The sequence below is a fragment of the Lepus europaeus genome, chromosome 5 (genome assembly GCF_033115175.1).
Source record: "Lepus europaeus isolate LE1 chromosome 5, mLepTim1.pri, whole genome shotgun sequence".
In the NCBI taxonomy this organism is placed as follows: Eukaryota; Metazoa; Chordata; class Mammalia; order Lagomorpha; family Leporidae; genus Lepus; species Lepus europaeus.
This window is the reverse complement of record NC_084831.1, coordinates 43,445,815-43,459,176: the sequence shown is the minus strand read 5'-3', so window position 1 is coordinate 43,459,176 and position 13,362 is coordinate 43,445,815. Positions and strand designations below refer to the sequence as shown.

Here is a 13,362-nt window from a genome sequence, read left to right as displayed (position 1 = left end):
TCTCGGGCTTAGTCTCCCCTGGAGTCAGCTGTCGGGATTCTGCCTCCCTCCCTGGGCTTTTGAGAGAACAGAGCGACAGAACGGACCATTATCATCAAGGCCCTCTGAGTACCCTAGTATAGCTGTCTATGAACCGACCCGTGGGAATTAATAAACCACGGTCATCACCCAGGAAGTCTCCTGAATGGGGGAGTGGAACCCCCCAAAATACCTTGGTTCCCTGCACCTGTCAAGAGCCGCGGGCCAGGGGCGGGGCGAACACGGACTCCGCCCCATGGGCGGGGCGTGGACGCAGTCGGAGGGAGCCGAAGCCTCAGCCCTCAATCTGTGCGGTGGGGACCAGACGTTTCCGACACCGCACCCCAGGCAGGTCCAGCCGAAGCCCCCCGAGCGCTCCCGCCTCCCCGTCGCGGAGCGAGAGCCCTTCGCCCCGCATTCGGAGACCGAGGTAAGGGGTACGGGCCCCGGCACGCCGCCCGCAGAGGGCCGGGGACCGCTCCGGCCCGGGGCGCTGAGGGGTAGCGCCGGGCTGAGGAGGGGACACGGACGAGCAGGGGCTGGGGGAGGTCTCTTAGGAGGGGGCTCGCGGCGGAGAGGGAGGCGCCCGCCTCAGGAGCGCCGCCGAGGGCAGCGGGAGGCGGCGGGGCGGGGGACAGGATGGGCGGCTCCTCGAGGGCAGTAGGGGCCCAGGGGCCCGCGCGTACGGGCGGAGAATGGCAGTGAGGGGCGAGGTCCCGGGTCCCGGGAGCCGGCGAGCAGGTGCTGCGGGCGTGCAGGGCTAGGGCTGCGGAGCGGGCCCGCGGGGCCGGGTTTGAGGTGACGGGGCGTGAGGGAGGGGCGCTGGCCGGGAGCGGGTGTCTGCTCCGGACAGGAGGCGGCGAGCTGCGGGGGATGGAGGGGAGAAAGGTGCGGGGCGGGAGCCCGGCTGGGTCGAGGGTGGGGCTGGGGAAAAATGGGGGGCTGGCAGGCGGGGTCCTCGCCGACTGCGGAGGAAGCGGGCGTGGGGGGTGGTGGGCAGTGGCTGTAGGTGTGGGCAGGGGGCGCCGCGGCTCTGGTCAGGCGACCGGTGGGAGCGGAGGAACCGCGAGAGAACTTACAGAGTTCCGGGGGGTGGGGCGCTGGTCAGGTCGGGGAGGAGACCAGGTGTGAGTTGTGGCGTGAGAGGGAAAGATCAGGCGCCCAGGAGCCACCTGCGTCTTGGCTCCTCAGGGGACGAAGGAGGGGGCGCGGGCCCTGGATGCTGCGGCACTGCCCCCCCGGGGTCACTCACAAGAGAATCCCGGACAGAAAATTTCGTCCGCAGGCCGGTCCTGTCCTGGGGTCCAAGCGTGGAAGGCACCTGGGGAGGGCAGGGCAGCAGCGTCTGGAACCCGGTACAGGTGTGGAGTCGGTGGGAGAAAGGCGCTCACCTCAGCTTCAGGGAGAAGGTCGGTCGCGGCAGTGTCTGTGTGTCCGTGTGCACAGGTGGCTGCCCACCTGTTCCGTGCCTATAAAACAGGAAGACAGTGGAAGCCGGGAGGGCTCCGTCTCTGGTAGTGGGAAGTGCTGGTGCTGTGGGAGCCAGAGCACAGGCATTTGGGGGCAGACCGGCGGGCTAGGGGAGCCTTCCTGATCATGACAGTGGAGGAAGGAGTGTTCCTGTCAGAGGAAACAGGATGGGAAGAGGTCAAAAATCTAAGATGATCTCCAATCCACAAAACAGAAATATAGAATTATGATACTGTGTCACTAAGTGAAGTTTTTGCCTTCCATTGTAAAGAGAATTTTTTTTACATCCTACTAACAAATTTTTTGGTAGTGAACCTCTTTGGATTTTTATGTCTCATAAGAAAAAGAGCAATGTTCAGTTGTATACTTTGGGTCTGCTGTTAGAAGAGAATAAAATTAATTCAGTTGCCAAAAAAAAAAATATATATATATATATATATATGATACTGAAAGAGGCATCAGTAACCTGTAGAGAATGTTCAAGTAAATTTTTCCTCTAAGCTCAAACTCATTAGGGTTCCTCTCCAACTCGCTGGTGTTTAGCACAGGGCCTGGTGCACAGTAGGTGCCCGGTGAATGTTGATTGAATGAAGAGCTGAGCTGTGGTGGTGCTCCTGCCTCAGTTCCTTCACCGAGCTCTAAGAACTGTTGGGAGAATTAAATCAGGTAGTATGCACGAGAAGAGCTTTGTAAACTGTGAAGAGCTGTACAAGAGAGGTCACTGATGTTCTCCTTCAGGTCTCTGTCTGTCAGTCACATCTCTGGCTATCTTTCTAATCCAGAGAAGGCAGGAAATGAACATTTATTAAGTGTTTTTTATCTTTGGGATAGAGTGCATCAAAAATACCCACTAGAATGCCTGGCGTTTAGTAGGTTCTCAGTAAATGGTAGCTATTGGGATAATGGCTCTGTGGCTCTAAGAGTGAGAAAAAAGGTGAGGAGGTGGGCTGGGTTGGGCTACTGGTGATGGAGGGGCAGAAAAACTGAATTTAGAAAGTTGGAGTTTGGCTTTAGGGAGGAGGGACACAGCAGGGAGAGAGTTGCTCTCTCCTTATCTCCATTGATAAGGAACTTAGCACCAGCTTTGTTCTATAGATCACTATGCAAAATGCATTACCACACTGCCTTTAATCCCAGTGCCTGGTTTATGAGTGAGAAGACTGTCTTAGTCATATAAAATTTCTTGCCAAGGTCTCACAACTAATAAATGATAGAGAGGGAAATTGGACGTAGTTTGTTTTATTTGGTAACCCAAACTACGTCCACCAGTTAGGATGACTTGCTAGAAAGAAACATGTAGCACAGGGACACACACACAGAAACAAAAACACAAAACTTCAAGGGGTTTATAAAGCACTCTCCCTTATACTGGTTTTGATTCTCACAACAGTTTTGGCCAGGAAGCCATTTTATTAACTCATTTCATAGATGAGGGAATTGAGGCCCAGGATGTGAACTGTCCAAGGCTACAAAATTACTGAGAAGCAGGGGCCAATCCATGTCTCTTTCCGTCCCCTTATTTCTTATGAGTAGATCTCGTCTCGCTGGTTTCAGGGCTCTGTCTTCTCTCCCTGCCCTTTCCTGGCTAAAGCTGGCTTCTATCTTAGGTGCTGATTTCTACAGACTGAAAGTGTTACTTGTTTTTTTTTCACAACGACCCTTGGAAGAGCCATTTCTTTCTTTTCCCCAGCCTGGGACTAGAGAAGCCTTCCCACATGGTTCCTGGGTCTTCAGCTGTGTTGTGTGTCTCAGAGACAGTGAGCTACCCAGCTTTAACATTTTATGTCTGTCACCAAAAAGAGAGGGAAGATTTGATGGATGCTTATCTTACAGGTGCAGCTGTGCACACACCGCTGTGCACTCACTGACCTGTCTGCTCGGATCTGCCTCAGGCGGCTGCCTGCTGAGATGCTTTTTGCCTTTTTTTTCTGTGTCTGTGCCGCCCCTGCCGCATTACTGAGATGATCCCTTTGTGGGCTTTCCTCTGAACCCTGGGCTGTCTGCTCCTCTCCCAGTTCTCACACCATCTTTGGGAAAGTCACACTGAGTGCACACAAGCTGATGTTGACAGTATAGCAAGGCGAGTACAGTAGGTAATGAGATGCTCAGTGTAGTTGGATGCTTCTTTACTCATGCTAAAATTTGTTGTGGTTTTGTTTTCCTTAAATTGAGTCAAACCTGGGAGTCCTTAGATAACAGGAATTCTAGTCATAAGCCAATTTGCTATGTGAACTTGGACAAATCACTTTTCTTTGTGGAACCTCAGTTTTTTTAAACTGTAAAACAAAGAAGGGGGATTTGATAGGACCAGAAATTGAGGCTAGTTTTTAATCTTGCCATCACTCTTCACTTTTACACCTATAGTAGGCATAGCTACTGAAGGCAGGCAAATTTCCTGCTGATTCCACAAAAGGCCATGTGATTTTTTTTTCCTCAACACAGCATTTGCAGCACACTTATATACATTCTCTTACTTAAAATTCACAGTAGTGGGCATTTGTCACAGATGTTAAGATGGCAGTTGATGGGGTCGGCACCATGGTGTAGTAGGTTAAGCCTCTGCCTACAACACACAGCATCCCATATGGGCACCACTTCGAGTCCCAGCTACTGCACCACCAATCCAGCTCCTTGCTAATGGCCTGGGAAAGCAGCAGAAGATGGCCTAAGTGCTTGGGCCCCTGCACCCACATAGGAGACTTGCAAGAAGCTCTTGGCTCCTGCTTCAGATTGACCCAGCTCCGGCTATTGTGGCCTTCTGGGAAGTGAACCAGCAGATGGCAATCTCTCTATCTCTCCCTCTCTTTGTCTGTAACTCTGCCTCTCAAATAAATAATTAAAAAAAAAAATGTCACATGAAATCCCTGCATCCATATCAGAGTACCTAGGTTCAAGTCCTGGCTCTGTTTCTGATTCCAGATTCCTGTTAGTGCATACTCTGGAAGGAAGCAAGTGTTGACTTAAGTCCTTGGGTCCCTGCCACATATGTGAGAGACCTAGGTTGAGTCCCTGGCTGCTGGCTCCTGGCTTTGGCCTGGCTTAGCTTTGGTTGTTGACATCTTTTGGAGAATGAGCCAGTAGATGGAAGATCTTTCTTTTCTTTATTTTTTTTTTAAATTTTTTTTTTTTTATTGTGAAAGAGTTATAGAGAGAGGGAGAGAGACAGAGAGGGAGAGATCATCCATCCACTGGTTCACTTCCTAGATGGCAAAAATGTCCAGCGCTGGACTAGGCAAAAGCCAGAAGCCAGGAGTTTCATCTGGTCTCCCACATGGGTGGCAGGGGTCCAAGCACTTTGACCATCCTCCTCTGCTTTTCCCAGGTCAGTAGTAGGGAGCTGGATCAGAAGTGGAACAGCCTGGACTGAATCAGCACCCATAAGGGATGCTGGCATTGTAGGGAGTGGATTTACCTGCTACACTATAACACCATCATCCCCCCACCCTGATGTCTTTTTCTTTGCCTTTCTGTGTTTCAGATAAAATGAAATTTTTAAAAATTAATTAAAAATTCATAGCTGCAGAGCGGGCATTTGGTGCAGTGGTTAACATGCATCCCATATGGAAGTGCCTGCATTCAAGTCCTGGATCCACTTCCAATTTAGATTCTTGATAGTACATACTCTGAGAGGCAGCAGGTAAGGGCTCAAGAACTTGGGTTGCCACCCACGTGGGAGACCTGGATTGAGTTCCAGATTCCTGGCTTCCCATCCTGACCCAACTCTGGCTGTTTGTACATTTGGGGAGTGAACCAGCAGATGGAAGATAAATGAAGTGATGTATGTATTTATGTATGTATGTGTCTATCTATCTCTGCCTTTCAAATAAAAATGAATAGATAAATAAAAATTCAAAATTCACAGAAGCCTTATGAAGTATGTATTATTATCAGTTAAAGGCACACTGAACTCCCCCAAATCCATACATTGGGTTACTGTGAAAGCTGAGACCAGTTCCCAGCTTTTGGTTATGATAAAGCTGCCACACCAAATTCTCCTTTAATTATAACAATTTAAGAAACTGGCTGCTTCAGGAAAATGAAGCCAAATAATATGACATCTGTTTTGATAGTCTGGCACATGAAAAATTCTCAATAAATATTTCCTGAAAAAGTCGTGTCCCCTAAGGATTTATAATAGGTCCAGTGTTGATAGGTACAAGTTTGGATAAAGCATGTCAGGATCCAGAAAGGGAGGAAGAGGGTCAGTTGTAAAACCAGCACAAATAATGGAGCCTAGATTAGGAAGAAGACATTGGACAAGATTTTACTGAAGAAATGAGTGAAAGGGGCCAGTGAAATAATATTTATTGAACATCACCCATGGACCAAGAAACTGTGCCAGATTGTTTACATATAGTACCACTCGTCCTATTCGTTCCATAGCTCTGTGAAGTGAATGGTATTTTCTCCAAGATAAAAATGCTCTGTCTTATAAATGTGATACAATTTGCCCAAGAATTCAACTGAGGGATAGAACAGTGCAATCTAGTTTTTTTTTTTTTTTGGACAGGCAGAGTGGACAGTGAGAGAGAGAGACAGAGAGAAAGGTCTTCCTTTACCGTTGGTTCACCCCTCAATGGCCGCTGTGGCCGGTGCGCTGTGGCCAGCGTACCGCGCTGATCCGAAGCCAGTAGCCAGGTGCTTCCTCCTGGTCTCCCATGCGGGTGCAGGGCCCAAGAATTTGGGCCATCCTCCACTGTCCTCCCAGGCCACAGCAGAGCTGGACTGGAAGAGGAGCAACCAGGACTAGAACTCAGCACCCATACGGGATGCCAGCGCCACAGGTGGAGGATTAACCAAGTGAGCCACGGTGCCGGCCCCTGACCTTAACTATTAAACTGTGCATTAATATGCTATTAAACTATGTATAGACTAGAATGCATACTATAATTTTTAAATAAAATGTTTACCTCTGTAAATAGATGTCTATGTTCATATATGCAAAGACTGTCTCTGAAGGATATATAAATTGGTAACATGTTTGCCTCTGGGGAAGGGAACCAGAGATTGGGAATCAGTAATGGAAGAACCAAGATTTACTTTTCAGTAAATGAAAGTTTCAGTGTGAACCTTTGTGTTCCATATTATCTATTTTTTTATGCAAAAAGTTAAGAACATAATCCAAAGAACAGATGGTAGATGCGCAATACTTGCATATAGTAAAAATAAGAATTATTATTGATAAATGTGTATTATCTTTGTTAAGATTTGAAAGGCAGAGTTACAGAGAGGCAGAGAGAGAGAAAGAGAAGTCTTTCATCTACTGGTTCACTCCCTAAATGGCCTCCATGACCAGAGCCGGACCAATCTGAAGCCAGGAGCCAGGAGCTTCTTCCAGGTCTCCCACGTGGGTGCAGGGGCCCAAGGACTTGGGCCATCTTCCAGTGCTTTCTCAGGCCATAGCACAGAACTAGATGGGAAGAGGAGCAGCTGGGACTAGAACTGGTGCCCATATGGGATGTCAGCACTGCAGGCAACAGCTTTACCTGCTGTGCTACAGAGCTTGCCCTACCTTTTAATAAACAAATAAGATATGATTATTATAAAATAATGGTATTTTTACATGAAATTTTAGAAGAAACACAGTAAAATATTAACAGTAGTAGTTTCTGAGTAGATGAGATGTCAGTTAGTTTAAAAATTATTTTTTTAAAGATTTATTTATTTATTTGAAAGTCAGAGTTACACAGAGAGAGGAGAGGCAGAGGCAGAGAGAGAGAGAGGTCTTCCATCCGCTGGTTCACTCCCCAGTTGGCCGCAATGGCCAGAGCTGTGCCAAACTGAAGTCAGGAGCCAGGGGCTTCTTTCAGGTCTCACAGGGACCCAAGGGCTTGGGCCATCTTCTACTGCTTTCTCAGGTCACAGTAGAGAGCTGGATCAGAAATGGAGCAGCCAGGACTAGAACCAATGTCCATATGGGATGTCAGCACTGCAGGCGATGGCTTTACCTGCTATGCCACAGCACTGACCCCTAAAAAAATTATTTTTAAAATTTATTTATTTTGAAAGAGTTACAGAGAAGGAAAGACACCCACATGGGTGCAGAAGCCCAAACACTTTGGGCCATCTTCTCCTTTCCAGGCGTGTTAGCAGGGAGCTGGATCAGAAGTGGAGTAGCCGGGACTTAAACCAGCATCCATATGGGATGCCGGTGTTACAGGAGGTGCCTTTACTTATGCCACAACACTGCTTCCTTCCCTCCCAATGCACAAATTTTTTTAAGTTCCCTGCTAATGTGCCTGAGAAAGCAGCAGGAAATGGCCAAAGTGTTTGGGAGCCTGCTACCCACATTAGAGATCCAGATGAAGTTCTAGGCTTCTGATTTTAGGCTGGACCAACCTCAGCTGTTGCAGCCATTTGGGGAGTGAACCAGTGGATGAAGATCTCACTGTTACTGTCTGTCTCCCTGTTTCTCTAACTCTAGATAAATATATAAATTTATTGATAAATCTTGAAAATTTTGTGTTTTAATTTTGTATACTAAATTTTTATAGAATTTAGAAGTTGATATAATGAGTATATACTTTCCTTTTTTTTAAAAAAAAGATTTATTTATTTATTTTAAAATCAGAGTTACACAGAGAGAGAAGGAGAGGCAGAGAGAGAGAGAGAGGTCTTCCATCCACTGGTTCACTCCCCAATTGGCCGCAACGGCCGGAGCTGCGCCGATCCAAAGCCAGGAGCCAGGAGCTTCCTCTGAGTCTTCCCATGAGGGTGCAGGGGCCCAATGACTTGGGCCATCTTCTGCTGCCTTCCCAGGGCATATCAGAGAGATGGACCAGAAGTGGAGTAGCTGGGACTCCAACCAGTACCCATATGGGATGCTGGCACTGCAGGCGGCAGTTTTACCTGCTGTGACATAGCATCGGCCCCAGTATATATACTTTCATAATAGACATTTTTTCTTACAAAGAAGGAAGACTGGCTATAGAGTGGAGAATGGTGTGAATAGAGTGGTTGTGGGGGCTTCTCTTACTTTGGCTAGAAAAAGTGTAATTCCTTTGAGCTTTGAAACCTTTGTTCTTGAAACAGACTGCATCTTGGGTCATGAAAAAGTGAAAAGTGGGGATATGAGACAGTGTTAGCAGACAATGGCACTCTTCCCTCCACCCTCACTGTCTTCCTGCTGCGGATAAATGCTACACTTCAGTCTCCAGGTACCATGTGCATGGTTCACACCTGCTGAGGGAGCTTTGTCAGGGGGCAGACAGATACAAGGACATGGGGAGAGCTGAGGATCAGTGATGAAGGCTTGGAGCTGGGAGCAAACAGGAAGCAGAAGAGAGGCCACAGGAGGCTTGTGGTGATAGGTCAATAGATTTAAGGAAGTTTTGTTAAAGGACTGTTAATAATCCTACATGTTCATCTGGCTTTTCTTCAAGAGGGCTTTAACCCTTCTGCATTCATCAGCTTCTTATCCTTACGGTTCAACTGAGAGGCCCATGGAGCCAAATCCACCAGTCCCGCTCCTCTTTTCCTTTGAGGAAAATGGCAGAAATTTCTAAGGAGGGTGACAACTCAGACATCTCTCACATTAGGACTGTCTTCCCGCCTCCTCCGACCAATCACCCAGTGCATCTGAACACCCAATACTGAGCTCAAGGAGAGGTTTCAGGGGGAGAAGCAGAGTATCTGAGGTGTCTAAGATGTAGAAGAAGCAATTAAAGACTGGGCTCTGGGGTTCAGACTCGAAGCATTCTAGGAGAGGAGAGAGTGGTGGCAGGTCTGAGAGGGCTGAAGTCCGGGGGTGAGGGGCGGGGCAGTGTTGGCACATAATAAATATTTAGGGAACAAATGAATGAATGAATGTACAAGTAGATAAAGGATCTGGGCTTGGAAGGATTTGGAATAGTAAGAACTTATGTCCAGACCTCTGTGAATTTACCAGTTTGAAAATACCAGTTTGTTGTTATCTAATTTGAGCCCTACAGGAGCCCCGTGAGAAAAGCAGGGCAGAAATTGTTCCCCCCTTTTCCCAGATGGGAGATTGAGGCCCCAGAGTGATGAAGTGACTTTTATTAATTCAGCACACGTTTACTGAGCGCTGGTATGTGCTTGGGTTTGTACTAGAAGCCAGGCATGCAGAAATGAAGTACGTTAAGTCCCAGATGCTCAGTCTACATGAGAAGCCAGGGTAGTAAGCAATTCTGAAATGGCACGAGTGCCCTCAGAGTGTTCTGGGAGCACAGCAGCAGGAGTGCGTGCCTCTGCCAGGCATGGGGAAGGAGATGCTTGCTCTGGGCCTCCATGGATGACAGGGCTTTGTTAGGAGGAAAGAGCATTCTAGGCAGAAAGAATAAGTGTACAAATTGTCAAAGGCAAGAAATAATAGGGTATATTGGAGTAAAGTGTGTGGCTTGATATAAAGATACCACAGATCAGTGAGGAGAAATGTTGGGGCAAAGACTATGAGAGTTGGTTCTTTGGCTAGTTGGTTAGTTTGGTTGTGTGGTTAGTTTGGTTAATTGGTTCTTTGTCAAGTTGAACAGTTTGGGCTTGATCTTTACAGCTATGGGGAGCTGTAAAACTTTTAAAAAGATTTATTTATTTGAAAGAAGAGACAGAGACAGTGACCCTCTATCACTGGTTCACTCTCCAAATGGACGCAATGGCTGGGACTGGGCCAGACTGAAACCAGGAGCCTGGAACTCCATCTGGGTCTCCCACGTGGGTGGAAGGGGTCCAAGTACTTGGGCCATTTTCTGCTGGTTTTCCAAGTAAATTAGCAGAGAGCTGGATCAGAAGTAGAGCAGTTAGAACTTGAACTGCCTCTAATACACGACGCCTGCATTATAGGTGGTAGCTTATCCAATGCACCACAGTGTTGGTCCCTGCATAAAAGTTTCTTAAACCAGGGAAATAATAGCCCTTATACTGAGCCCTTCCTGAATGTTCATGTGTTTGCTGTTTGAAGCTTTAAAATTTTTTTAAAAAATCAGCTGAGCAACTTGTTGTCCATCATACCTCTAGGTTGGGTTAGAAGCTTCCCAAGGACTTCCTCAACCAGGGATTCCCTCTGTCTTATCGCTTACCTACTGCTTTGTTACTCTGTGTTTGCCTGCTCTTTTATTCTCATCTGTGAACACCCAGAGGTCAGACGCCAGGTCTGATTCATATTTGTATTCTCCATGCCCAGTAGAGGGCTTGACCCGGAGCAACATGCTCTGTAAATATTTGCTGAAGCAATGAATGAGAGGAGCTGGCTTCCGCCCCCATCCTGAGACAACACTGGGGCAGGTGCAGTAATGGAGTGATGCTGACTAGTGTGCATTTCCTCTGTGATGCTGGAGTGGGGACTGATTGTGTGGATGGTAGGGTGACCATTAGAGGTTGGTGACTCAAGAAGATACTGGGAGTGTGTTCTTGAATAACTGTATGTTTCTCTTGCAGATGGCTTCAGTGACTGATGGTAAAACTGGGGTCAAAGACGCCTCTGACCAGAATTTTGATTATATGTTCAAACTGCTCATCATTGGCAACAGCAGCGTTGGCAAGACCTCCTTCCTCTTCCGCTATGCCGATGACACCTTCACCCCAGCCTTTGTCAGCACCGTGGGCATCGACTTCAAGGTGAAGACAGTCTACCGTCACGAGAAACGAGTGAAGCTGCAGATATGGGTGAGTCCTGGGCATCTTGGACAGGGCTGTCCTGAGAGGTTACCAGTCTGCCAGTACAACGGCCGAGAGGAGAGGCTGGCTTGGAACTCCTGGATCTTACAGCATTGTCAGCACTACTGCTGTTTCATGTCTGGCCCCTGGGATGCCCCATGCTGGTTTTGTACATGTTTTCTCTCCTCTGATGGCTCAGTTGCATCTGATGCTTAACAGTTCAGGAGGCTTTATCCTGACTTATATAAATGAGGGACCAAGGAACTGGGCTTTGGTATTAGACACCTGGGTTCATATTTCTATTTCTGCCACTTTCTAGCCATGGAAACTTGACTAAGTTACTTAACTTCCCTGGCCCACCCTTTCTTCTTCTGTTTTAAAGATTTATTTGTTTATTTGAAAGGCAGAGGGGTTCGTGTTGTGGTTCAGTGGGTTAAGTTGCCACCTGCAGCCCTGGCATCCCATTTGACTGCCAGTTCAAGTCCCGGATGCTCCACTTCCAATCCAACTCCCTGCAAATGGACCTGGGAAGGCAGAAGATGGCCTAAGTGCTTGGGCCCGTGCTACCCACTTGGGAGACCCAGATGTTCCAGCTCCTGGCTTTGACACAATCCAGCTCTGGTCATTGAGGCCATGTAGGGATGGAAGATTCATTCGTATTCTCCCCTGACTTCTCACTCTCCCTGTAACTCTCTGTCTTTCAAATAGATATATGAACAAATCTTTTCGAAAAGGCAGAATAATGTGGTGGAGTGGGGCAGAGGAAAAAAAGAAAGATAAATCTATCTTCCATCCACTGGTTCACTCCCCAAATGCCCACAACAGCTGGAGTTAGGCCAGGCTGAAACTGGGAGCCAAAAACTCCATCCAAGTTTCCCAGATGGGTGGCAGGAACCCAGGTACCTGGGTCATAATCCGCTGCCTCCCAGACACATTAGCAGAAGGCTGGATTGTACGTACAAAGTAGCTGGGACCTGAACTAGACACTCCAATATAGGATTTGGACATCCTAAGTCACAGCTTAACCCACTGTGTCACAATGGTCACCCCTCTTTCTTCTTTGAGAATCATAGTAGCATCTATATCATAGAGATTTTGGACATTTAGCACCTTTCCTAGAACAGAGCAAATACACAATAAATATTAGCTTCTGTGTGAATTATAGCAAATTACTTCAAAACTTGGTGGCGTGAAACAACAATGATAATTCAGTATTATTTCACAGTTTCTATGGGTAAAAAATGTGAGGTGGCTTGGGGTCAGGCACAGGTTGGTGTGGGTTGCAGTCATCTGAAGGATGTGCTGGATGTTATGAACAGGAGGCCTTGCTTTCTCCTCATTTGGTCTTCTGAGAGCGTCTTCACTGCATCACAGATGGCTCTCCAGAGTGAGATCTCTGAAATCAAAGAGGAACTGGCAGTGTCTCCTACAACTTAGCCTCAAAAGGTCCTATTGGTTACTCCATCAAGATATAGATACTGAGAAGAAAGGACCATTAGGGAGTGTCTTGGAAGTTGACCAGCACAACTACCACTACTGGTATTTTTCACTGATGCTAAGAAAATATGACTACATTTTAGATGATATATCAACATGTAGATCATATACCTTTCAATAATGAATTTGTACTGGGATTGTAAATGTTGAAAACTTGTGATTTCTGTTTCCAGAGCAAGTATTATTTATTTTCTGTTCATTAAATACACATTAATAGATTGTGCATATATCTTATTGGGACAATTTTGAGAGGGAGAGAGACAGAAACAGAGGTTAATAGAGAGTGACCTCCCATCGGCTGGTTCACTCCCCAAATGCCCGGCACAGCTCAGGCTGGGCTAGAGCTCAGGCTTGAAGCTGGGAATGTGATCCAGGTCTCTCACATGAGTGGGAGGTATCCAGTTACCTGAGCCAACACCTGCAGCCTCCTGGGATATGCATTAGCAAGAAGCTGGATTCAGGAGCTGGAGACAGGTATTAAACTCAAGTACTCCAAAATGGGATGTGAATGTCTTAATTGGTGTCTAAACTATGCTACATACTTTCTCCTTCTTCTCATATATTAACTCCTTACAATTAACACTATGAGGTAGATTTTTTTTTTTTTTTGAGACAGAAAGGCACACAGAGATGGAGAGACAGAAATCTTCCCAGATGCCTGCAAATGGCCTTGGAACAAGCCAAGAATTCAATCCAGGTCTCCCATGCAAGTGGAAGGGACTCAATTACTTAAGTCATCTTCTGCTGCCTCCCAGAGTGTACATGAGC

The 13,362-nt window shown here is 47.1% G+C and overlaps 1 protein-coding gene across 2 annotated transcripts in view; it reads left to right on the top strand.

Moving 5' to 3' along the window:
- The first annotated feature begins 346 nt into the window (after nt 1–346).
- The window catches only part of RAB3B (RAB3B, member RAS oncogene family), a 76,628-nt gene continuing 63,612 nt past the window's right edge, over nt 347–13,362 (top strand). Inside the window, exons 1-2 of one of the 2 annotated variants that reach the window (XM_062193337.1) lie at nt 347–448; nt 10,879–11,106. In XM_062193337.1, the coding sequence (XP_062049321.1) occupies nt 10,879–11,106 (228 nt within the window). In that variant the 5' untranslated portion in view covers nt 347–448. Of the gene's footprint in view, nt 456–10,878; nt 11,107–13,362 lie in introns of both variants that reach the window. The other variant, XM_062193338.1, reaches the window with a different exon arrangement.